The 27,998-nt window shown below is 37.3% G+C and overlaps 1 protein-coding gene across 1 annotated transcript in view; it reads right to left on the bottom strand.

The window, feature by feature from the left end:
- PAN3 (poly(A) specific ribonuclease subunit PAN3) overlaps positions 1-27,998 on the bottom strand; it is a 78,684-nt gene that overhangs the window by 29,709 nt on the left and 20,977 nt on the right. The window contains 5 exon segments of the mRNA XM_054381098.1: positions 3,604-3,754; positions 11,092-11,253; positions 20,109-20,171; positions 22,245-22,315; positions 24,153-24,219. Coding sequence (XP_054237073.1) covers positions 3,604-3,754; positions 11,092-11,253; positions 20,109-20,171; positions 22,245-22,315; positions 24,153-24,219 — 514 coding nt within the window.

The following is a 27,998-nucleotide window of genomic DNA, read 5'->3' as shown; positions in this document are numbered from 1 at the left end:
CACAAATCAGATGGCCTACAATATAAATACTTTTCAAAAAACATAGGAATCCAATATATGTTGTACGCATACTTTCTTACCTTTGCCTACAAATTTACTCATCTACAGCAATGTATCTGTGCCTCTAAGGGTTGTAGCACATTTCAAGGTCAAAAATTAAGCATTTTCTATTTTATTACTATAATGTTTTGTACTTCAGAGAGACTCTAGACTGCTAGGTACATTTTAAGGAATGAAGCAAATTACAAAACTACACTATTTCAGCAATCTCTTTCAAGCAGCATCCTTAAATTCACTGCATGTTTCTTTTTATTATAAACTATCAGGTCATTAGCATTATAGGTGTGTATTTCCCAGTATTTAAATGCTTAATTTCCTCAACAACTTTAGAATCATAAATTCCCTCCTAAATTTTATTTAGGATAAAACTAATTCTACGGTCTCTGCCTTCTTCCTCTCTTGTACTATTCTGACACAACTGTGGAACTTCCTCAGAACAGCTGTGCCATACTTGATATGAGAGGTCAGAACAAGCACTCTGTGCTTTAGACCACCCAAAACACCTCAGCTGAAAGTGGCTCATTTCCAGCTGATATCATGAGCAACTACATAGTCATGAATGTCAAGTACATCACCTTCATGCTCCTGGCTCCCTAAGCCTGCAGGTTCACACTGTCAGCAGAAACAGCATCACCCACATTCTGCATGTAAGTTCAGAGCTTGTCTTCCACTAAATATAGAATCCACAGCAATTTGCTGTCATCTCCATTAATGACAAAGGCATCACTCTTTCGCTATAGCCTAGTTTAAGCAAACCCAAGGCCAGGCAAAGATTTCCTCTGCTGGGGGCTATACATCTGTTCTTTCAAGTTTAGCACAGTAACGATGTCTTATCACTTCATTGACATTCATGGATTTCTTTCATATGCTTTGTGACATAGTTTAATGGAACTATTACTCTGAAATCTTGACACAGAATTTGCCTGTCAGCAAATGTACTACTTGAAGACTGTCAAGCCATTAGATTTCCCATAGAAATGATATGTTTGCTAGCAAGAGAATGGAAGGAGTGAAAATAAGGTATTGTCCACAGGAGCTTGAAGAAAAAGTTCAGGAAGAGTCAAGGAAATGTGTTCAAAGCTTTTCAATAGGACACAGCTATTTGTGCAAATTCCATTTATCTTACTATATTTTTCTAGTCTATCAGAAGGCTATGGAGATGAACATTGACTGCAGTGAGATTATGCTAGAAAACACTTACCTAAGTAAATACATATGAAAATATAATCTTTATAGCTACACCTTAATGGGTATGTCAGATGTGGATACAAGTTATTTACGGAAATATGCTAGGTTTCAGCTGTCATTTTCCCAGTATTTCTGCAGTACTGCTAAGACAGGCAGAACAAATATTTTCCATGGACAATCAATTTTGTGAACTGTTATCTATGAAATCATAGATGTCAAAAGTGGTCTTGGTTTACACTTACCTTTTGGGAAATCTCAAAAGTTAGAGATGTGGAAGAATGTATTTTTTTCCATGTCCAAGAGGGAAATCATTATTTACCTATTTTGTCATGGAACTTTTAAAAAATTATTCCTGCCAGATTTCCTTATTCCTTATGAAATATTAATTTCCTAAGCTACTAGAAGCAATCTTCATCTCATGCAAATGCTTAATCTCACACACATTTCTTGGAAGTTATTCTACTGGAGAATATTCAACATTTAACTGAAACAAGACTAACTAAAGGAAAATTCCTATAAACTCTTTACATATTTCATTTGTTTTCACTTATTGAAAGCTAACAGATCTCAACAACAATTTTTAATGACTATTTCCAAACACTTAAAGCTTGTGTTGTTATCCAGTATGATCTAAATGGTGACATTTCCCCACACAAATACTGTTTTCTTATTTAAGAGCCTAATCTTTTAGAGCACCTAACTCACCTTGAGATAACAGAATTTTGTGAATGTGTACTACTGCCAGCTGAACCATTTTGATAAAAATAAATGTTTGTGATTATTCTTTACACAGGACATTCGGATTCAATATAAAGAAGGAAACTCCCAGAGAAATTAAGCATACTCAACCCAGATCCCTATTCTGAACTATACTCCTTTTAATGATTCAGGAAGAGAAGGGAAGCAAGCTAACTTTGCTTGAAGTTAGCTCTCATGAAGAGTTCCCCACCCCTCTCATCCATAAAAAAATAGTACTTGAACTCAGAGAGTTTTCAGCATTATATTTCTAGGAACTCAAATTGTTGTATGAACTTCTTTCATCACCAGTGTTACTTATCCTTTCAAGTATTACTTACAGATAGTAAAGAAATTGGACTGTGAAGGATCCCTCTGAGATCCCACTCGACACTTTCCAAAAGCAGATCATTTTACTGTATTCTATTTACTCCTTTATACACTTTTCAATCCAGGTGACAAGGCTGAGAGGCATATAAACACAACAGTTTTCCAATAAGACTGTACAGCACAATATAGTATAGAGCAGACAGTACTGCAACATGTTCATTTGGTCAGCAGAGGTATCAATCACTTTCCTAGCCTGTTCTGATAGTTTTAACATGAGAGCTAAGTTCTTGTTCCTTTCCATTAACACAGATTTATCCCCTAGCTTCAGGAAACACTGAGGTTCAGTTCAACAGGTGGCAATTATCAACACTGGTTTAAAACAAAAAACCAAAAAACCACATTTACACTATTTGCCCATGTGTCTTTTGGCAGCTGCCTCACGTTTCTTGTCCATCACAAGAGATTGCCCAACATTTAAGTACATAATACACAACCTTGCTAAAGGATCTGTGATGTGTACTATCCAGATCTCCTGACGGTTGTATCTTAAAACTATTCTATTTTTAAAATAAATTATTAGAATGAAGCTAAGCTTTTAAAGATCAGAAGTCCAAAAGACACACAGAGAACTTGAACTTTAAGTGTAAAAATGACTTAAATTTTGTCAGTCACAATTCCATGACTGCATGGAACACATTTCAGTAGGAGTTTTATATGACATGACAGATACAATAACAATTAACACTACTTTGCAAATAATATTTTTGACAAGCTTATCTTCTACTTTTTGTTCCTCATTAAGATTTTAAGACCTTATACATACTCCTTGAAAATGATTACTTCTAGATTACACAGTCCAAAAGCAAATCAAGAGTGGATCAATATGTGGCAATCAGGGCATACACTCACTGCAGGCTGTAGTGTATTTCTAGTCTAGGCGTAAGTCAAATCCTCATCATATACTACTCTGGCAAGGACCATAAAGAGCACAGCATGTGGTAACTCAGCACCTCTTTTCCCCTGAGAGGGCAGAGTAAGTTAGGCTGAGTTAATTTCAGTGCGGCTGTGGCTGAATAGATTTTACAGCCTGCAGTGATTCCCATACTGAGAGACAAATCCCAAATTCCTGCATTTTGTATGTATGAAGATGGTCTTAATATTAAAAGCTATAGTAAGAAGTGGCTACATTTAAAGCAAACAAACCTGATCACTACCTATACAGGTAGTGACCCCTACATAATTGCAATTCAGAAGCAGGAACTGTACTGCAAATCATTACTGTCAACTTACCTGGTGCTAGCCCAGCAGCAGCAGGACTTCCCATGGAGGGGTGAGAGAACAAGGCTTGAGAGAAGGCAGACATACTTGACTGGGATACATTACTCAGCCTGGAGGTTGATCCTCCTTTAGGAATAAACTCACTTGCAGAAGGATTTGGTGTCTGTTTAAAAACAAACAAATCAGATGTTTCTTTTCCGTGTGATGAGACAAACAGTGCCTACTTGATAGCAAATACCTTCTAGGAAAGCCTGTCAAGGACAGGGGACATTTTTAAGTTACATACAGCTTCCTGACAAGAGAACAGCAGACAGTGGAAGCTAGTCTTTGTGAACAAAAGTGAACGTATTTCCAGTTTACATCTGGAGAAACATTAGCAAGCTTTACATATGAACAGGTGATGTACAAGTTCATAAAAACACTTCACAAAAGGCTTTTCATAAGCATTATAAAGTGGGAGAACAGAAAAATCCCTAACATTTGTAGGATCTTGCTAAAATCACATTTGGAAGAACTACACAAGATCTGTTTTTATACTGCTAAAACTAGCCATGACACACACAACTCTATCACACCCAAATACAGTGTCAAGGACAGGAGATGGCAAAACAAAAAAAAAGGAAGCATGCAAGTGGAGAGACAGTCACCTTCTGGAAGATAACCTCTTCTGGCTTTCCTAGAGCAACTCAGACTTTCCAAAACGCACCCTTACCATTCTATCCAAACTCTTACCACTTTCACCAAATTATTCAATCAATGCCCACATAATACAGCTGCTTTTTATTTCTAAAAATATTCTGCAAGATTTCAAGATTTCATAGACCATTTTTTTGCCTCTAAAAGTAATTTAAATATCCACTATCATTTTAAAATGATAAGGCTGCTTGAGAGCTCCACTTTCACTGGTAGGTATTTTATAGTTTATCATAGAATGGTCTGGGTTGGAAGGAACCTCCAAAGGTCATCCAGTCCAACCCCCTCTGCAATAAGCATCCTCAACTAGATCAGGCTGCCCAGAGCCCTGTCAAGCCTCACTTTGACTATCTCCAGAGATGGGGCCCCAACCTGTTCCAGTGTTCCACTATTCTCATGGTAAAGAACTTGTTCCTAACATCCAATCTGAATCTGCTCTTCTCGTTTGAAGCCATTACCCCTCCTCCTATCACTACACGCCTCTTGTAGGCCTCCTTTGGGTACTGGAAGGCTGCTATTAGGTCTCCCCAGAGCCTCCTCTTTTCCTGGCTGAACAACTCTAGCAATCTCAGCCTGTCCTTGTTGCAGAGGTGTTCCAACCACCTGATCATTTTTGTGGGCCTCCTCTGGACCAACTCCATCAGCTCCGTGTCCTTCCTATACTGAGAGCTCCAGACCTGGAGAGTACTCCAGATGAGAGTAAAGTGGCAGAATCACCTCACTCAATCTGTTCATCACACATCTTTTGATGCAGCCCAGGATGTGATTTGCCTTCTGGGCTGCATGTGGACACTGCCTGTTCATGTCCAGCTTCTCGTCCATCAGCATCTCCAAGTCCTTTTCCACAGGGCTGCTTTATATCATACCTTATCCCTCAGTCTGTATTGACAGTGAGGATTGCTCTGGCCCAAGTGAGGAACCCTGCATTTGCTCTTGTTGAACCTCATGAGGTTCAGCTGGGCACATCTCTCCAGCTTGTCCAGGTCCCTCTGGATGACATCCTGTCCCTCTGGTGTACGGACAGCACCACTCAGCTTGGTGTCATCTGCAAACTTGCTGATGGTGCACTCGATCCCACTGTCTGTATCATTGATAAGAATATTAAACAGCACAGGTCCCAGTACAGACCCCTGAGGAACACCACTTGTCACTGCTTCTCCATCTGGACTTCAAGCCATTGAACACTACCCTCTGGATGCAACCATCCAGCCAATTCCAAGTGAAAGAGTCAAACACAGGAATCTGCTAGAGCAGTTGCAGTTTATGCTGGAGAACATGAGTGGGTCAAGCCTGATGGAAATTCACTTTTCATTCAATGACAATTCAGGATCAGAAACAAAGCCTGGTAAGAAGACATTTTTTCTATATAACTTCAATGAAGGTTAAGCTAGACTCTTTACTATAAATCCTGGTTTACTTCTCTGTGATTTACAAAGTTGCAACCCAAGATTTTCACCATTGGTAAAAAAGCCATTAAATTTTGTTTCAAATTTTTAAAGCTCTTTCCACATTCAAGCTGTTTTTTGAATACAGAAAAATACCTGAGTTCTACAATGATCAGTGAAAATAAACTAATGATGCACTAGCACAACAAAATTCAGTAACTCGTGGTCAAAACAAGTCAGAAAACATGAAGCTTAAGCCTCAAATGTGACATCTATGTGAAGTTGCAGTTCTTAAATCATTTCCAAAAGTTTTCATCTGAGGTCAAACAAATTTTTCTGTATATACTCTGCTTCCAACAGAATAAAAACAAATATCCTGGGCACTTTTATAACATGTGGGCTAGAATAAATGACAAGATTAGACTAAGTGAGGGAATGGAACATCACTATTAGTTCTCCTATATTTTAATTATTTTTCAAACTTTGTAGACAATCTATTCTGTACCAATGATAACACAAATATGCCAAAAATGAGGAAGCCACATTCTTCACAGCTAATGATTCCAAAAAATCATGTTCCTGGATTGGGAAAATATCCTACTTTCATTCTGGCAACTCATAACACAAAGCATAAATTTCAGTGCTAGTTTTAGAGGCTTGAAAATTTGCTTAAGAGGAGACTATGCAGAGCATTTTTATAGTTTCTGTTAGAAGTTTACCAAACTTCCCCAAATGAAGTAAAGTTAAAAAAAAAATAAAAAGAATGAAAATAGTCTGTATCTGATAATAAAGAAAATGTTTTTTTCAGTCATGTCTAAGTTTCCCACAAGTACATTTTGCTTAGGCTTGAATTCCTCATCTCAGACTAAAGTAACTTATTGCTGTCAGTCCAGGTTTAAAATTTTTGAGTAAACCAAGACTCTTAAGAAAAGGTATAACAAAGAGGTCTTGAAGGCTGTTATCAAACCTTTGGAGTAAATAAAAGGATAGAGATTCGTTAAATACTTAAGAGAACATGTAATGAAGTACACAACACTGATGTTAAAAACAAAACCAGCAAATGCACTTCTGAAGTCCAACCAAGAAACACAAAGCCAGCTAGCACTGTCTGCACTGTGCCACAAACTAAAAACTGTGGTTTGTTTCAAATGCAAAATGCCCTATTAAAAGGCACATAAAAAAATACTTTAAAACATTGATATGTTTTCAACAACAGCATTACAACAGAAACAAGTACAGCTTTGTTAACTGTTAGATTTTCCTAGAAATCCACCTAAAGTAACAGCCAACTCAAACACTTTGTAAAATAACCACCATTACTTTTTCCTCTCAGCCTGGCCAATTCAAATCTCATTCTCATCCTTCCAGTATATTAATCAATATACTGTCAAACTAAAGCAGAGCAGCAACTTCCCTGGGCATTATTTGAATTAATAACTGCATCATACATTCTTACCAGAATGATTCCATACAGAAATTTAAAAAAACCCTATTTTCAGACTTTATAACTGTACTCCTGGAGAGAAGAGGCTCTTTTCAATCAGCTTTGTAAAGAAATTTCCTTAATCAGACCACAATACTGAGTCCATCCAGCCACACAAGAACAATTTCTACACTTCTGTACATCAGAGAATCCAAAATGCTATGAAACACAAATACAGTCCAAATGAAGGCTGAATTTAGTCATGATGAAATTAGGAAGGATGGGACCATAAGAAGTAAAAAAAGAGAACTATAAACCAAATAATTCATGTTACTACTTAGTGCAGCATTTATCTGTCTGGTGGCTTTTATGCTTTTAAATACATGAAAGGCAATACAATTAAAATATTGTGTGAAAGGGAAGAAATATATTTTGCAGGTGCCACCAAAAAAACAACTCAAGGCAGGTAGAAAGTAACGACTAAGCCAAGGATGTCAACTGAAGACCAGTAGGAGGCACACAGCAGCATGCAGCATTCCTGTATGGTGAGGAGTTGCACGTTATCAACCCGTGTACATAGTTAAGAAGTAAAGGGGAAATTCCTGTTTCATCAGTCATCAATTTCAATATGTATGATTTGTCTTTACGCTCCCCTGAGAAACTACTAAGACTCCACTGCTGCACTTATTCATAAATAAATCCTTGAAGTGCCATTAAGTACAGAAGTAGGACAGGGATGCACACGTTACGGAAACTTCAGAGTTTCATGCAGGGATCCCACAGGAGTACTGGAAGACACTTTTCTCTATCTCATTTCCAGTTCAGCATTTCATAACACCAAACTCTGCAGCAGCAGAGCCACCACCTCTGTTTCAGTGGCTGTAATGCTACTTTGTTAGATCAGTTCTGGTCCCATGTTTGACGACAGCCCAAAATCAGCTACATAAAGCAAAAAGCAGGTCAACATAAATTTATTTTGGAAGAATGCAGTAATGTACTTACCATGCTAAAAGCTGGATACAAGCCTTGTTGTTCTCTTTTTATGTTCTCCTTCACCTCCAAATTCCTGATTTGTTCTGACATCCCAGATTGCATTATCATGTAATGGGTGCAGAGAAACACCACTAAACCATATTCACACTACAAATCTGAGCAGTCCTCTAGCAGTCTATTTTTGGCATAGCTTTCAGAATATCTCTTAGGAATCCAAGAGCATGCAAATTGTTGCTTTGTTTTTGTATGTGTGGTTATTTTGTTGGTTTGGAAGGCTTCTTTGTTGTTTTTAAATGGGCAGATATGCCATACAAGGAGCTTCAGCTTACATAGACAGCACTGTTGCAATTCCTCCATTACCAGAAGGATTCCTTGTTAATATAGTGTCAGAGATGGACATGTTCTGTGATGTCAGAGCAGCCTAGCAGACACCACAGGTCATCAAGAGCTTCAAAGCAAGTCTCTTTCCCTCCCACTACTGGATTTGTGCAACATGCTACCTTATTGCAATTACTGTGACAAGTCATCACATCACCCACACAATAAGCTCTAGTAAATTTCAATTCCCCAAATTTTGAAGATTTGGAATATTTCTACATGTCATTAACAAAAGTCTTTCAAAGTACTGCAAAAATTCTAAAGTTTTAGAAGTCCATGTTCTTGATGCAAAATATATGAAAATTTCACTTCTATGACTTCTTTTGTTCAAGAAAAACAAAGATCAGTTATTGATGGTGCTTAAGAATCGATCTGTATAACTAAAAATGTAACTGTTCCTACTTTAAGAAAAATTCCCATCCTGCTGTGGTACAGCAGCTCAGGACATTTGCTAATATAGGGTAGGATGTATCACTACAGAACAGACTTGGTTTGGGATTTTTTGGGGCATTTTTAATGTACAACCCAGCTTCACTTTTAATCATGTAAGTATAACAGTATTGAAAGGTAATAGATCAGGATTATAAATTCATAGACATGCATAGGAAATTTAGATTGCTTTACGGTACACACTGTAAACTACCTTCCTTCTTAAAACAGCTGCTTTGGGGACAAAAACCTCTAAACATTGCACCTTGAAATAGTGTATTCTCACACCTTAAATCACGTATTTTCAAAGTGAGGTTGGATGGGGCCTTGAGCCACCTGGTCTAATACGAAGTACTCCTGCCCATGGCAGGTGGGTTGAACTAGATGATCCTTAAGGTGCCTTTCAACCCCAAACATTCCAGTATTCTATTTGGAATAGTGGATATTAAATAGAAACATGAGCCTCAACACCTGCCCAGTATTGAAACCCCTTATCAACTCTGAGATGTAATTCTGCTTTCTCATCTATTTCCTACGACTGGAACATCCTTCTGTTCTCATTTCTACCACATATGCATACACACACTTTCCTGAAGTCCCACATCTCCACAAGAAGCTATGTAACTACATCATATAATACAAAATCTTATGCTGTACACAGTTTAAATAAATAATGAGATTCTGGTACAATAAAGGAGCTTGGATTGCACCCTTCAAAAGCCACATGTTCTTCAGCTCATCCCAAGATATTGCTGCTAACCTCAGAAAGCCAAAAGACCTTGGGCTTCCCTTTGCCACACTTTCAAGACAACTTTGGAGGGCATAGGTACCAAGGAGACAAGTGCTCCTTGCCAGAAGCAACTTCTCAGACTACTGGCACTCCAGCCTTTGAAACATTTTCTCCTCTGCTCTGATTAGATCAATTGCAAGCCTTGCTGCAACACTGAAGAGCAGAAGAAACAATGGAGGGTATGAGTGCAAACAGTGCTTTTCCTGCCTTTTAATGCCCACTTGAAATGCCAGGCCAAATCTCGATTCCCTCTTCTCTCAGAGCAACTGTCTATTAGCAACTGTTCACACTCCTATTAGATACACAGGATAAGTTCAACCTGTCAGTCTTCTCACCCTTTGAGAAAAGCAGTGTTCCAACCACTCCTCTGCAACCTTACCTGGTCCTTCTAACAATGTTTTCTTTATGCTTTCTTTTCCCTATCAGTGCATGCACTGCTTTCCCAGCAGCAAAAGGGCCAAAATAGACCTAAGGCCAAATTTTACTTCACAATGTAGCATCAATTTGCCTCGATCACTGTGTCCCAGACTCCCAATTCCAGTAACACAAAGATGTCCAAACATCAAGTAATGCAAAACTAGCACTGGGGAAGGGCTCCTGTGGGAGTTTCATTATCAGCCCTTCCATGGCAAACTGAGTGAAAAAGCAGTGCCACAAATTCTACTTGTAAGCCTGTTGTCAATTTACCCATTTCACTCACTTAAAAAATATCGAAAAGAAGATAACCTTCATAGAAAGACTAAAATAATGATCTTTGAGGAATTAAAAGCACTAGACAGTGAATTTCCACTAATAATTTCTATCTAAATTCCATTTTAAGCGACATGAGGCAGATTCCTCCTAGATTAGAATTATCCTTTATTGTCATCCCAATGGTAACTTGCTACTTCTGTACAGAAGTGCTCAAATACAAGAAGCTAAAGAAAATTCAGAAATAAAATAAAGTAACAATAAACAAACAAGTTGAGAAACATAAACTATCCCAACATAAGAATTAGGAATTTACACTCTCTGATCATGGTGATTAGATCTTCCAATTCTGTACTGAGGAAATTTATTTGCATTAAGAGTCAATCATCTTAACAAAGATCACTAATTTTAGCAGTAGAAACCTTCCTCATGGGAAAATTAAAATAAAAGGTTATGTTTGTTTGCTTTTAGAATATATTTAATGATTCTTTTCCTCCTCCAAAGATTACACCATAATTAAGCAAAGTACACAGCAATGAGTGAAGAGAATAAAACATCTCCAAGTTGCTCTCCTGGAGGGCTGCTATGCCTACTTTGTGAAATAAAAGTTTTAATCTGACCTTGACCCATATTCAGAGTTACTGCTTCTAACATTTTTCCAAAATTAAAAATAAAACATCAAAAATACTGAAGAAGTGACTAGTAAAAAATAATTTTACCTGTAAATTGTTTTCTGTGACTCTGTTCCACCAAACCATATTGATGGGTACTCCTGTTTTACATCTGTCAGCCAGACAGCCAATAGGGTTCTTTGATTTTCTTGCTTTTGATCCCACTGGAACTATCCTCTCATCCAGCATCCCCAGTCGATACTTCCTGGGCTACAAAAAAGAAGGAGAGAAACCAGGCCATTCCTAACAACCCTCATCTAAAGCTACGCTAAAACAGACATTACACTGAGATATGATTTCTGGATTGGTGGAATAGGAGACAATTTGCAAGTAAAATTTATCTGAGACTGTTTCCTTTCAATCCTGACTATTTGGTTATCATGCAATACTTTTTTTAAAAGATGAAAACCAACTTCAGGGACTACTGTTTCTAAGCAAAGCTGTTCATCACAGGTCAGACACAAATACAAGCACAAATTGGGGAAATCTGTAAAAATGGGGAATTGTTTAACAGAAAACTGTATTTCTCAAATAGATACCTTCAATCACATCATAAGAACGAACACTTCCCTTGGGATTTCTATCCAGGAAGAAATTAACATTGGCTTTTGTATGTTTCTTTTTAAATTCAAATTTGCCAGGACTCATCTCCTGAAGACTTGCTTTTGAAAAAGCAGGCAGAATTTGGTAGCCAATTGCAGTAGAACTGAACAAGAAAACCACTTCTGCTCAAGTGTATATTTCAACCACTGTCTTAAGCGGAAGCAAGAACTACCGTGACAAATGGTAAAACGTGCTTGAGGAAGTGAACACGCAGGAGGTACTTGCACCTCAATAGGAGAGACATTTCTCTTACGTTGGAAATGATCTCTACAAACAAAACTGTTTTTAAATTCTGACATGAACATTAAATTTAAAATGCACACTGTAAAAAAAGTTGATCTGTTAAATACTTTCAAATACATTAAAGAACAGAAATTCTCCAGATTTCTTTATGCTTTCAAACCTATGTGTACCTACCTAGACAGTAAACACCACTGAAAGAAATGTTTAGACCAGGACCTTTTATATTGATTATATGAACAATTGGACCAAACAGAGAAAGTTAGTCTGCTTTTCTTTTCTTTTCTTTTTTTTTTTTTTAATGGAAATACAAATATCAGCTGGACACAGACCACTTCTAAGTAGCCAAAGCTTAACTTACCTTCAGTCAGCTATCTAACTCATCTGGCACCTTAACAAAATGTACCTTGATAAATGTTTTAAAAATCGTTCCTCAAGAAACAAGGCAAGAATCTAACTGGAAAAGATTCCCCACTCACACAATATGAAAACACAGGACAAAGCTACCATAAAATGCTTGCAAAAACAAACCCCAAACAGATTCCCTCCTCTACTTCCCTAAAAACTTTTAGGCTGAAAGCTTTGGAAAGAACTAAAACTGGGAGGAGTTACTAGTATTTCATTTGCCAAAACAACCCCAAAACAAAAACCAAAAAAAAAAAACAAACCCCAACCAACCAACCAAAAAAACCCACAAGAAAACCCAAACAAAATACCTCACAAACAAACAACAAAAAGCCCCCAAGGATATCAACACTGACCATTTACAAAGGCAATAAACACATGATGGTCAAGTTAACCAACTTGAACAGCAATATGCAAGACTGAATTTTGCCATACCAATTAGAAATTTCATAAACTCTGATGGGTAGCACAAAGTCATCCCACAGTTGAAATGCAAACCTGATTACAGTACATCTAAGCATTGGTTGTTTTCTGGGAGAATCACTCAACTATTGGGTAATTTACAATCTCAGTAATTCAGAAGGACTACTAATATCATAAATGGCAAAGCTGTAAGGTTAAATAACGTTGGACTTCAGGGAAAGGTTTGCACTGTGTTCTCCTTAGCCTGGCTATTGGAAATAACATAATGAAGAGTCAGTTTCCTTGGCAGCCTCTCCATCTCTCTCTATGTTCTATCAAGTGCAGGGGCACACTGCCTCAGACTACAATCCGGTGTCCAAACATGGTCCTACTGTAAAGGATTCTTTAAATCCTCCATAACGAAAAATGATCTATAAGTACTTTTAAAAGAAGGAAAAGACAAATGAAAGAGGAACTAAGCCAACATGGAGAGGGGCTATTTAGGTAACAAAAAGACTCAGATTCCAGATAAAAGAATGAAACTGTATTTTAGACTTTATGATGGACCAATACTGGAGGGTTGTGTGAGCAAGCAGTAGTCAATTTTATGCCATAAAACAATGCAGAGATAATGTGAGTTAATACACCAGCAGTTTTGGGGCTAGCGGTATGAAAAAAATAAAGTGGGTGAGGCTAAAATTTTACTTTTGTTATCTACTAAAAACCAAATTTTTAAAAAATAAATTAAAAAATAAAATCACCAGAAGATTACTAGGCTGGGATTTCATTGTTAAGATAGACATTAGAAAATAGAATATATCATATTAACATTTGGAAACAAATCTCAGGCTATTTGCATCAAAGTAATTTTACATTACACTTATTTCAACGAGCAAAATGGTGTCCTCTTCACAAAGTTAAATCTAAGCTTATAGGAGACCAGAAAATACTGAAAACTGTCTGCTAAGAGATTAAAAAAAAAGTGAAGACCAAATAGATTTAGCAGTTTGAATAAGCATTTAAACCACAATACCAAATTTACTACATTTCTGCCCTCAACACAGTAGCAAATAGAGCAATAGAGAGACTAGAGCATCTTGAAAACAAGCAAGAACTCATCAACCACTGATCATTTCTGAACTAACACATCTTAGGCATGCCAAACTGGACAAAGAATCCAGCTTCTTGGCATGGAGGCAGTTTCTCTTGGATGAGTAAAAAATTGCAATTTTGCATTCCCTAAGGCCTTTCAGTGGGGTGAAAAAACCTGTTCAGCCATACAGATGAATGGATAGATCAACATAATGAACTTCATTTTGAGAAGGAGAGGGAAGGTGGCTAAAGCATTTTAAAACTTTATAATCCCTTAGCAAGTATTTCTCAAACTAGGTTGCAAGTTCCAAAAGAGTTGTGAAAGCTCAAATATCACAATTATTTTTAAATGGGAAAATAAGGTTAAATTACAGTAATTAAAATGAAATCTAAAAGAAAGACCAAAAAAAACCCAAAGCTAAATTACTACAAAGCATTACTAGAACAGTTCAGTTCCTCCAGGGCAAAGAGTAAAGCAGTAGTAATTACTGGCTGCAAAGCCTATATGAGGCAGGGAGGAGCTAACTACCCTTAACTGCTAGCAGTAGCTTGGCACCCTGTGGTGAGAAGGGTAAGCATTTTCAACCATAGCTAATAATCACAACCCTGGACCTGCAGAACCAAGCTGCTGTTAACAATTAATAGGAAGATATTGGTTGGCATGATTAGAGGAAAGATACTATATTAGAAAAGATAAACCCCCAAAATCTGAGAAACATTACATGTGAACAAAAGAAATGCACTCTAAAACCAGAAAGTTCCTTCCTGAGTAGCATCTTCATATCACTTCATTGCAGGTGATTAACTTAACTAGTCCAAGCTAGAAAACAGTCCTCAAATTATCCTAATTACTTGCTTTCCATTCATTCAACAAGTCTGGGGCCCCCAACACAAGAGAAACATGGACCTGTCAGGGTGGGTCCAGAGGACAGCCACACAGATGATCAGAAGGCTGGAGTACCTCTCCTATGATGACAGGCTGAAAGAATTGGGGTTGATCAGCCCTGGGAAGAGAAGGCTCCAAGGAGACCTTATAGCTACATCTCAATATCTGAAGAGGACCTACAGGAAGACAGGGGAAGGACTGTCTAGAAGGGCTTGGAGAGAGAGGACAAATGGCAATGGTTTTAAACTGGAGCAGGGTAGATTTAGGTTGGACATAATAAAGAAGTTCTTTACAGTAAGAGTGATAAAATATGGGAAAAGGTTGCCCAGGGATGTGGTTGAGGCCCCAACCCTGGAGCCATTCAAGATCAGACTTGCTCAGCCTGATCTAGTCGGGGGTGTTCCTGCTCACTGCAGAGCAGTTGGACAAGATGTATTGGGTTCGAAGGGATCCTCAAAGGTCAATCTGTGAATCTGTTCAGTGAGTCTATTTTCTTCCTACTGCTTTCTGTAACTATGTCTCTGCCCCCTGTTCCTCCTCTTTTATAAACAATGGGCAATGTCACACCTCTTACTAATAAAGAGTTGGACATAACACTGATTTAAGTGTTATAAGCCTAACCTAGAGGAATAAAGCTCAACAAGAAAAGGTTTACAAAGATTCAAACTGCAAAGGCTCCTCTTAACTTCCACAAATGTTTAAGTCTGGATAAACCAGCACAACCAAACTACACAATTTCAACGTTTTCTTCTACCGAAGATCCGCAATTGATTTTGTTTCAGATTCAGTGACGTCCCAAATAGCATTTCTGTCTCTTAAAATGCACTTCTGGTGGACTTTGAATTTTAGGTTTACAAGACATTTTCTGTAGTAAAAAAAAAAAAAACAAAACAAACAACCAAAACCAACCAACCAAAAAAAAAAACCCCAAACAAACAAAAAAACCCCACAGAATCACAGAGGTTGGAAGAGACCCTTGGGATCATGAAGTCCAACCATTAACCCTACTCCACAAAGTTCAACCCTAAACCATGGGCAGAGTAGAGAGGTAGAAGAACTTCAGTAGACCTGCTGGACACACCTTTCTTGATGCATCCAGGATCCCACTGGCTCTCTTGGCCACAAGAGCACATTGTTGTTCCATGGAGAACTTGCTGTCCACCAGCACTCCAAGGTCTTTCTCTGTGGAGCTGCTTTCCAGCAGGGCAGCCCCTGACCTGTACTGGTGCCTGTTGCTATTCCTCCCCAGATGCAGGGCCCTGCACTTGTCCTTACTAAACTTGATGAGGTTTGCCTGCACCCAGCTCTCCAGCCTGTTCAGGTCATGTTGGATGGCTGCACAGCCTGACAGGTGTCAGCCAACCCCCCCAGTTCTGTATCATCAGTGAACTTGCTGAGGGTACTCTCAATGCCCTCATCCAGGTTGTTGATAAAGATATTGAACAAAACTGGACCCAGTACCAACCCCTGGGGACACCACTTGGCACAGGCCTCCAAGTTGACTCTGTGCCACTGATGATGACCCTCTGAACTCTGTTGTGGAGCCAGTCTGCAATCCACCTCACTGACCAGCCACGTATGCCACATCTCCTGAGCTTTTCTATGAGGATGTTATGGGAGACAGTATCAAAAGCTTTACTGAAGTCAAGATATATGACATCCACTGCTCTGCCCTCATCTACCCACTTGGTCATAACTTCATAGAAGGCTATCAGATTAGTTAGACAGGATCTCCCCTTGGGAGACAGGAAAGATCACATACACACTATCATATTCTCTTTGTCCTACTTACAACAAAATTAAGCAATATATGCAATTTTAAGTTTCAGTGCTGACTTCTTATGTTAAACTGAAGTCTTACAAAAGTTAGCAGCAAAGAGATCACTAGAGAAAGAGGTTAAGCACTCAAGAGGGTGCTAGCCTACTGAGAAAGAAGTAATTTTTGTTGCATTAGGTCTGGAAAACTAGAAGCTAGCTACAAGCTATTGGTATTGTCATTGCTATTTTCACCCAACAGCCATAACTGCTTGGCTGAAATAAGCTAGCCCTTGAAACATCCAGCTATGGATATGAACTTCAATGTTACTGAGGAAAAGCACAATAGTCTGGGCAGAATCCCTCTACAGGCACAATCTGCTAAGCCACCTCTTAATTGTGAATACAATTACGCGGCTGGATATAGTAGTAAGTACCATGAGGTGTTACACTAGAACATTAGGCACAGTCAACCTGGTAAGATGAAAATGAAAAAAGTTGTTTTGTCATTACTTTTAAAGCTTTGTGGTCAATAAAGCCACAAAACCTTTCACATGACAAAGAGGCAGATGATACTTGTTTTCTGTAACTCAACTTCAGAACACTGGAACCATTTTTTTTTTTTTTACTTTGATACCACCACCAAAAAAAAAAAAAAAAAAAAAAAAAAAAGAAAGGAAGCCTGGTCAACAGTTTAAAAATAATTGTGGTTGGTTGGTGGTTTTGGTTGGATGGGATTTTTTTTTTAATTAAAAAAAAAAAAGGAAGCATGCTAACATTTATATATGTTTATAGTTAATGAATTTAATTGTTCATGAAACCATTGGTTTGGCCAAGAATAAAACTTCCACTAGCTGTGAAGTACCATACAGAGAAAAACAATGTAAGATTCTTCTGCCTAAAAGAAAAGTAAAATGCACAATCTGGCCTGGAAACAGGTCTTATTGTAGAGCAACATATTTAATCACTGAAGGAGGAAAAAACCCACAAACAAACAAAACCCACAAAAAAACCCCCACCAACCAATAAAACAACTATTCACTAAAATTTAATTGAACCAAGAAAGGTGCAGCAGATCAGACATTACATCATGCATTTTAAACTACATAGGAAAACTTTTCAAGTGTACATACTAAAAAGTATATTTAATGGGTATACATGCTGAAGACAAATATCTTGAAAAGAGCTTAGAAGGAGCTAAGGAAAAGTGACCTATATTTACATTAAATCTATTCTCCTCAGTTCTGCAGCCCAGCTAGGTAATTCATGAGGCATGAATTACCACAACTAAGAGAGCAAAAACACATAACCAAGAAACAATTCCAATAGTTAACTATTCCAAAGAAATATTTGAAACAGGTTAGATACCACACCAAGAAAATACATTTTACACCAAGGTAAACATCATACTACCTGCAAAAAATTACTAGTTTTCTCTAGAAGCATAGTTTGTCTTTCTATTTTTCTGCAACGTTATTTTTGCATCACTTAGAACTGTAAGGTTTTATTATTGCAGTAGAGGTTTATTATCCCATAAGGAAAACTTTGGGTTTGAATTATAAATTTAACCCAGGTACATAATAAAGTCTGTGCATACATAATGCTGTAGTTTACAATGCATGATGAAATGATGTGGTGTTCAGTAATGACCCCTCAACTTCTCAGAACATGATTCATGCTTCTCAGATGGTATTTGGGAAACTATGAAAAATGAAACACCTGTCTTGGCACATTTTTCTTAAAAAGTAAACACGGCAAATTCAAACATGGCACACATGGCTTTTTGATGACCACCACTTAAACTACCTAAAGATCAAGTATCAGCTTAAGATAGAGCTGGAGATGGGAAGCTGCAGAGACATATAGCTTTCCAACAGGTAACAAAACTAGATGGAGAACAGGGCACTCAAGAATAAACTATCAATAGCTTAGGTCTTAAGGATTTGAATTCCACAGGACCTCAAAGGCAGCTTTATTGCTGTGTCTGAATAGGAGAGGAAACTTACCTTGTACTCATTAGAAAGTTTACATTTACACTTACAGGCAGTCTTTGATTTAAAAAAATCATTCTCTCTGCACATTTATTACTCCTGAACAAAGTATACTAATTAAAGAATTCTGATGTTCAGTCTCACTTACTATGGATCTCCATAGCGAGCACTAAAGCAGCACCCTGTTCGGTGTGAACTTCAGTCCGAATAATCTCTTTTACACTTTCCATCCTATTCTAGTTTTAGAGTATTCTGATCCTGGCTTTTACCCACCTAAAACCAACGGAAGGAGTTAAAAAATAATAATAATTGTCTTCAAAATAAGTATGAGACAGCATTTGTATTGAAAGTTGTTCACTAGAGCAGTTGGTTTACTCCTTGCAGACTGCAGTGGATCTCACCTTAATGACTCTCCTCTAGGTGTGACTGAACAATTGAAAAAAAAAATTCCAATAAAACAATGTTAGGAACTTTTCAGAAGAGTTCAGTTTTCATGAGGACTGAAGGTATGAAAAAATGAACTAAAACATAAGAGCAATGCTTTTCACCTGTGAGGCTGACAAGTAACAAGTAGGGGAACCCTTTAGCCTGGATTGATGGCAACAGTCTCGGAACAAATTTAATCAGAAGTTTCAGCATATATTTTCTCTCTAGTGCTTTAAGCTGTCATTCCCCTGGAAACAGATTCTGATCAGTTACATTGCACATGTATTTATGAACTGTTTACCAAAACCACCAAAATGAACACAAGGAGGTTTCCAGACAGATCATTTCAGGGTTTAGAGAGGAGCGTTTTTCTAGATAATGGCTACAGCCAATTTAGGAAAAAACACCCAAGAAGTTCAAGTTCAGAATGCCACCTTATTTTTAACAAGCATATTATATATTTGAAATTAAAAAATAATGTGTGACATCATTATTCTCAGGAAAGATGGTTAGTCTGTTGCTAACTCTAGCTTTTGTTCCATGCTTCACAAACCCTATTTGTGCATTGTAGATTAATACTTACCTGAAAATCTCTTATAGGAAATTCACTTTAAGGTTGCTTGTCTTACTGCATGTGGAGTTACAACAACCGGACAGTAAATCCAGAAGGTTTTACAGTCGACAGAACCTCCACCAAGGCTCCATCTACAGAAATACTTAGCTCCTTTGATTTCATTTTAAGTATCCTATAAAAATGTCTTTAAATAGTAATCTTAGCTTTCCTGAAATCTAAAATTGAAATGCAGTTTAATAACTTCTAAACAAAGGAAATAACCTCGAGAATATTCATAAAAATTCAATGACTATGTTTATTACTTAACAAAAAGTAGAATGTCAGTAAGCATCAAAATAATCATAAGCAACTTAAATAGCCCACACTAACTAGTTAAAAAAAACTAATTAAAAAGCAAGGATATTCAGAATTACAATCATCAAGTCATTTATTTTTTATTGATATCATTATTTACATCCATATGACTTGCCCATTGTTAAAGGGCTGCCAGGATAACACAATCAGCAACATCCAAAGACAATAAAGATTAATAAACTTAGCTTCCTTCCTTAATGCATCTATTACATGCTTTTACAGAAACTATTCACACAAACATGCAGTTTCTACACAGTTACAAATAATTCAGTTCTTAATATTTAAAATATCACAATTCTAATTTGTAAAGGAAAGCAATCGCTCTTCATTCACTTACCAAGACTGTATTGTATCTGTCCTCCAAGTCAGTGATAAACGAAGGAAACGCTGGTTTTGCCAGCTAGTTCAGAAGAAAACAAACCTTAACCGTGGGCTCCCAGCAAGCAAATGGAAAGTGTTTTTTCAAACAGTAGATGTTGTAAACACCTACACTTGAGCTAGTCATCAAGGCTCCCTTTAGAGTCAATGAACAGTAGCACACACCTCTAGAAATCGGTCTTGTGTTAAAGCAGGCATCAAACACTGGCATGATAAACCACACGGCTCAAGTGCTAAATAAACCCCAGCTACTGGGGTGGGAGGGAATCACACAAGTTTTTAAATACCTAGCATTCAAGTATTTAGGTCTTTTGAGGAAAACATTAAGAAGCAACATTCACAACCACTTGCAGTGTGTTATCTGGCAGTAAAAAGTCAGTTACAAAAGTGTAATTAATTTCTCATAACTTTAGCCATCAATTTTTATCCACTTAAAGTAGTCACTTAGATCTAGTCTTTCCCAAAATACTGTTTTTGGTGTGACCTAAATGTTCCTTTAAGCTGCTCACCTCTGCCTGCTGACTATAGAGGGAGCCTAGATGCCTGGATTTTAGACATCTCAAGTAATTTTAGATTAAAAGTTCCCCATTACTATCATTTAACAACTTTTTATACAAACAATCACAAAACAGCAGACAGTCATCAATAAATTACTACTATGCAAAGCAAAGAATAAACCTTTTTCAATTAATACCAGTTATGTCTGAAATATTAATTAGAAAAAATCCAAGTCAAACAGTTTCACAGATAAACCTCTCTTGATACTATTTTAACAGCTTATTTTCCAGATTTTCTTGGGGGTGGGGAAGATCAGGTCAGAAAAGATTCCACATTAGCATTTGAGTTTTGAGTTGCTTGAGCTTTATGCTCAAACGTTAATTGGTTTGAGTTTTGTACCATTTAATTAACTTTTTTTTTTTTTTTGAGGCAATGGTCATTGTGTCAATACTCCTACATGACAGTTCTCTAATGCATACAATTTTAATATGTAAACACTCACATGTACATACATCTACGTGAATGTATATATATAGTTGTTGCAGACTATGTTAAAAAGGAATATATGCTTATTTTCATTCCTCAGTAAGCAGATAAATAGATTTATAGCTGTTTATACCCAACTTCTAGGGCACTATACTGGTGTTAAAGAAAATGGCAATTCAAAGATTCTAAGTAGCCTGGGTACATCATATTAGGAAATGAACAGTCTAAACCAGCACTTCATTTCAAGGAGTATCAGTCTGATGGGCCAACTATGATAATTATCTTTAAGCTCAGTCGTCACCTGCAGGAATAATAGAGAGCTCCCAATTGGCCAAACACAAATGAAGCTCTGTGAGAAGTCTCAAGCATGCTGATGTAGCTTGCTTTCAAGACAATGCATTGTCCACTACAGAAAAGTTCAGGATCATGTGACTAATCATAAAAAACATAAAACACTGTCAAAGAAAGTAAAATTTGATAATTGGATGGGACAAGGGACATGACAATGTCCTTATTGACAAACCAGTTCATAAAAATGAGAAGAAACTCTGGTATAACCAAACTTTTGTCTCTTATTCCAGCCACTGCAGTTGTGTCTAATTGGAAAATACCACAACCCAGGCTGATGCAGGTCAAAGGTGTTTGAAGAGACTGTCTAGTCCTGAGCAAAAGAAAGATTTCGCAATAAGGATTAGATTGGAAAAAAAAATCCCAACCTCAAGCTTCCCAATAATATCACAGCAAGAATTACTTTTATATCATACAAATAAATGGAGGAATGATCCTTAGTGTATTCAGAACTTGTTGCCATGGAGGCTTGCAGGTGGCTTGTGCCTCAGTACAATAATTTGTTTCCAAATTCAATGGGCCACGTCCTAATTTTCATATTCAAAACATTCTTTCAAACTGAAGTTTGTAAGAATCCAGCAGCAGTCTGATCTGGTGCAGCAAAAAAGTGGCAAGATGTTGTTTCTATCAGGAGCGACATATTGTAATAAATCTAGTAACATTAGAAGAATCATCCTTATTTGATCTACCATTTCAAGTTATTCCAGATCTTCTTCTCTGTCAAGTCACATAAAAACATACTAAAGATTTAGTTATCGTCTACCTTCCTCCTCTGAGACACACTGAGGGCAGCAAAGTCATTAAACAAGGATGAATTTGGTGAAGATAGTGGATCTGTAAAAAGAACATGAAACAACATGTTATATATCTCTAACATTAAAAAGAAATTTTACATTTTAAAACCTTATTTCTGTATGGAAAAATCCTATTGATAAAACTAAGTTTAGTAACCACACTGCTAAAAACCCCCACAGTATTAGATTCCGTGCAACTGCTCAATTCAAATGGTGCTCATCAGTAAAATTTAGTAATTTTAATTGCTGTTGACATGATAGTGTCAATTAAACACAATGTCCATCTAACTTTTCAAACCTGATCTAGTTGAGTATGCCCCTGATTACTGCAGAGGGGGGTTGGACTATATAACCTTTGGAAGCCCCTTCCAACCCAGACCATTTTCTGATTCTATGATTTTTCATCTCCAGTTATCTGAAATTAGCAATCTCATGTATCTTACTTATGCCATCAGCAGTTCTGCACGAATTTCAATCACAACTAAGGGTAGCAAAAGTCTGCATCCTGTTTAGTAGCTTTACGTTGCTACTTCTTTGTCCCTATGCATCCTTTCCAGACTTGAAGCACAAAAAACTCAGTAACAATCACAGATGCAACTTAAAACTCTCAACTGTGTGGATACAGCTGTGAAATTAGCAGATGACTACTCGCTGTGTACACTGGTGCGTTAATGAAACTTTCTTCAACAACAACTAATACTCCTTCAAATGGTAATTCTCCAAGTAACACACAAAGCAGTGGGGCAAGAGAGAGTGGAAGGCAAAGGACATAAGAGAAGAGAATTTAAACTCGTTTCCAAAAGTCAGTCTAGTTTTTCTCTTTCGCATGCATCACCATGACTATTTGGACTGTAAGAGTCGAACTCTGACTGCATTTAAAACTGGAGACCTTCACTGCTTCGAACAGCTAATTGTTCAGTAGGACAAACAAAACAAAGGCAGAATTAATCACAAAACCTACTGGAAATAAACCAGGAGGAAGAACAAACAACAAACCAAACAAAACCCCCAAACAACAAACCCCACAACCACACCAACAAACCACCTTATAAATTTTGACTCTCAAGCAAGTTAATTTTGTAGTAGTTACTACCATGCTTTTAAAAATTATAATCCTAGTAAGGAGACTAGCTGCAGGGTCAAACATGTAAACGGAGTTCTAAAACATGATTGCTTTACACAGCAATTTTCAGAGCAAGAATGTGTCGTAAATGTATGCCCGTGCCATAAGGGAATAGTACCCTCTTCTTTAAAGACCTTAGTTGGACAGCTACAGCTGAAATGATATGCTGTATTCTGAAGCGTGCATTAGAAAAGTTCAATATACCCTCAGCAATAATTTGGTGACTTTGTAGGCCTGCATTATAGAGACATTTTGTTCAGCTGAAAACTATGTTCCCTATAGCAGGGAAGGAAAAATATTGTAACAAGTAAGGTACTGCTTACAGGACAAAACTTAATAGCTATTAAAAAGTAATCAGACACATGACATTTCACAAAACTTGTACATCCTAAATTTAAGACAAAAACCTGCACCTTCATTCCACACAATTTACTTGAACAGTACAATAAAAAGAGATACTATTGTGGAGCTTCATAAATGCTTTATAGTAGATATCCAAGCTAGGATTTTCTTTAAAGTAACCAATAATGGTTTGGTTTTTTAGATTTTTTTTTTTCCTACCGAAGACAATGCTGAAAATTCATGAGCCAAGCAGCACTTCAGTTTTGTTTTAAAAGCAACATAATACTTTAAAAAATTCTGCTGCATTTCAAATCAAATCAGAAGAGAAAAACCTGCCTTAAGTTTCAGTTGTGGAATGTGAATCTCCTACTCTTTCAAACCTACTTTAATATGTTACTGTAGAAGTACTTACCATGGCCTGCATACTGCTTGGCACTGTCATTGAGAAGGCTAGGGGAGCTGCTGCTATTTGTCATCCTCTGCAAAAATAAGACAAGAGCATATAGCTTTATTATACATCTAAAAGACTAAGTACCAGTGAGGGTACTGGGGGTGGCATTTAGAAAGTTCAAAGACTAGGAAGTTTGTGCTCATTCTCCATTTAGTAAATACTCTAGGCAGACAGTAGGTTTCAGCTGACAATAAAGTTCAGTAAAATAAAGCATTTCACAGGAAAGCAATGAAAACAAAAATAGAACTATAAATTAAAACCAAACACTATCTTAAATTTCTTCTGCCCTGGGAGGGTCTACCAAAACTACAGTTCTCTTTCTGAACATTGTCCAAAATGTTAGATAAGCCAATTACTTATCTCTTTTAAACATTCCTTCACACTGCACTCCTGAAACAACTCCTCCCTTTATTATAGGCTATCATCACAACATGAAACTTCTTCAACAAGAAAATGCTCAAATTAGTACAGCATTTGAGAGATTCTTTTTTAAAAGGAGAAGAATATTTTGAGACCTTTAAGCAAAATCGTGTGATTCTTGTAAGCCAGTGGGAACCTGAAACCCTCTCAATATCTAGGCTCCACCTGCTTCTCTGTCCTCTAGAGATACAGGCTAGCAACAAGATGGACTAAGTAAGGCCATGCTACTCTAAGAGCGACCACTGCTTTGATACAGAAGTTTAAAAGTGTCTCTTTTTACTCTTGCTTATTATTTTCTTTGATCAGTCTCCCAACAGGAAGAAAAAGTGTGAGAAGCAAGGCAAGGTCAGGAAGTGTTCTTCACCACTGAGAGAGACCATCAACAATTTGTTAAAATATTCCCTGGCATGCTTTTAGCCCACATCAACCAGGAAGCTCTCAGCCAATTTCCAGGCATTATTCAGCAGTGAAAAGGTTTGAGATCCTTGAAACAGACAGTTTGCATGCAGCCCCTGCTTCACTGGGTGAGCGTACACCAGCACAAACAGGCCGTTTTGTACCAGCTGGCCCTAAGCATAAAGGAAAGTTTACAGGCATGTTTAATTTCGTAGTCTGTACAGAGATAAAGACTCAAAACTGGTCACTGGAACTGTTCTTTATGCTTACATTTTTCCAAGGCCAATCTCAATGTTAGTGACAGAGGGTAAGAAGCTAACTACATTATACTTTAATGCCTTCTCAACTGATTCTTGCCCAGAAAGGTCAATATACAGAAGTAAATTTGGTAAGAACAAAAGAGAAGCAACAGAAACCAGAGTGATATCCAACACAGTAGAATTGTAAATCTACTCCAAGTTTCTCAACATTTGCAGTTTTCATACTACCACTGACTTCTTTAGAGCTGCAGCTCTTAATACTAGTATCTAAAAAAAAAAAAAAAAAACCCAACTAAACAGATTGTAGAAATTAGTTACTTTGTGGAAAGCAAGTTGTTAAAAAAAAAAAAAAATCAGGGAGAAAAGCTTACAACTAGGAAAGTGCCTTGAAGAACATCTGGGTAAAAATCAAGGTATTTCAGCAGGTATCTTCAAACATTACCCTATCAATAACATGTTCTATCCCTCAATGCTTTATTCCCTCATGTATTTTTTCATTACCCATGCTCCACTGCTACCCCAAGCCTTCTACAATCAGTCAAGCTTCTCTGACACAGCTCTTCATTTACTATCAGTACCTAGTACTATTATGAAGAAGCATAGCACATGCAGGTGTCCCAGGACAATATGTAATATATGTACACATATAAATAATACATAAACCTTCATTTTTTTCTAGACTTAAATGAAGAAAGCTGTCTGCTATATGGTCTTTTCCTTATTTTGATGCCACGTGTATCATGGCAGAGGGAGCTGGGGTTGTTCACCTTGGAGAAGGGAAGACTCTTGGTGACTTTATAGCTGCCTTTCAATACCTGAAGGGAATCTACAGGAAGGCTGGAGAGGGACTTTTCATAACAATGTCTAACAATAGGACAAGTGGGAATGGTTTTAAACTGAGGGAGAGTAGGTTTAGGCTGAATCTTAGGAAGAAGTTCTTCAGTACAAGGGTAGTGAGACTCTGAAACAGGTTGCCCCAGAGAGGTGGTAGATGCCCCCTCCCTGGAGGTGTTCAAGGCCAGGTTGGATGAGGCCTTGAGCAACCAAGTCTAGTTGAGAGGCATCCCTGCCCACGGCAGGGGGGTTGGACCAGATGACCTCTAAAGTCCTTTCTAACCTAGGCCATTCTATGTTCCTAAATACACTGCATTGACACAATGTAACTGTCACAAAAGTCAGTGATCAACAATTCATTCTTTACACAAGCCAGATGCATCTCCTGAAACAAAGTTTACTTATTTCTACAACAAAGTAACACTTTGGGAGAACCACACTAAATTGACAATCTTGAGCAAGTTCAGGAATGCAAGCACCTTTCTGTCCACCATCATCTAAACAAAAACTTGTCAAAACAAATAATTTCTTGATTATAGCAGCGCAACTATTCATACTTCCTAAGCAATGAAATAAAGTTAAATTGTTTTCCACAAGTATTTGAAAAGCATCCCTACTATCCATCTTTATTGGCATTTGCTATATCCACATTGATCCTCATACCAAGAGAAAGTGGTTTAGAAGCAAATTTCCTAAACGGAACCCTTTCTGATTGTCACCAAATTTGTCCAGGTGTAAATAAAAATAATGTCAATGTCTATTTATAACACTCAAATTTGCATAATAATTGTAATGCAAAAGGTAACAATCTGCCAGAACAGGGATAAATATGATACTGAGATCTGGGATGGAATCAAAGATGGTTAAGCATATGTCTTAAACACGGAACAAAGCACTTTTATGCCATTAATATTCTCCTTCTTCAAGTAAAGAAGTTAATCAATAGACTTGCAATGTGAATGTGTGACTGCAATGATGAAAATCAGCACTGATATGATCTCTAAAAACATATAGTACACACAAGACAGATTCCAACAGCACATGTTCTTCAGAATTCTGAAAGCACAGTACCAAGCCCATGAATATCAACTGTGCTTTTAGTAAGTCAAGTCTTGTTCAAGGTGCAAACGTATTGTACATGACCCAGGATTCTTAAAAACAAAAGCTTCTCTCACCAATCTTGGGGAGCTCTCACTTTAACTGCTTGTAAACAGTAGCTTGACTGAGGTTAACACCCTCCACTTCACAGGTTTTAAGGAATTTTTCATTTTGCTCACTTTTACTCCACATACACAAGCTTCTTACCTTCACATTATTCATAGAAGACCTGCATGTAAAAGGTACAGGATTTTAAAACTAGTTTTAATATTAAAATTTCTACCACACCTGAATGCATTAAGTCTTAATGAAGGTTATTCCTGCATCTAATTTTCACTGAGTAAAGCTGAAAATATCTTGGAAAAAAATCAAACCAAAACAAACCAACCAAGTACTATTTGTTATTTGCGTTTTCTGGATTGCAGTCTTGATTTTAAATAACACTTCTCAATCTTTTCTAATGGTGTTAAACTATTTTTCATACAAACTCAATTTCAAGAGCACAGTCGTAAGGAGCTCAAGACCAAAGGATGAAAGCTTCAGAAACGTAAGAATTACCATTAAGGGAAGAAGAAAACATTATTCATTCATATTCAGCCTTCTAGGCAAGGCAAGCATGCATACATATATGAGAGCTTCAGACTTTTCTAGTGCATCATTACTTTCACCATAGGGGAGTTAATACAGAAAGGCAGCTCTGTCATAACTGAGCACCACACCAATGTCACTCAGTTTCATGTAAACTCCCTTTCCTTGCCTGCCAATTGCTATGATTTATGAAGGTTCTTTAAACACCAGT

Source organism: Indicator indicator, chromosome 1, assembly GCF_027791375.1.
Source record: "Indicator indicator isolate 239-I01 chromosome 1, UM_Iind_1.1, whole genome shotgun sequence".
NCBI lineage: Eukaryota > Metazoa > Chordata > Aves > Piciformes > Indicatoridae > Indicator > Indicator indicator.
Note: the sequence above shows the minus strand (reverse complement) of the source record. Positions and strands in the feature narration are given on the sequence as shown.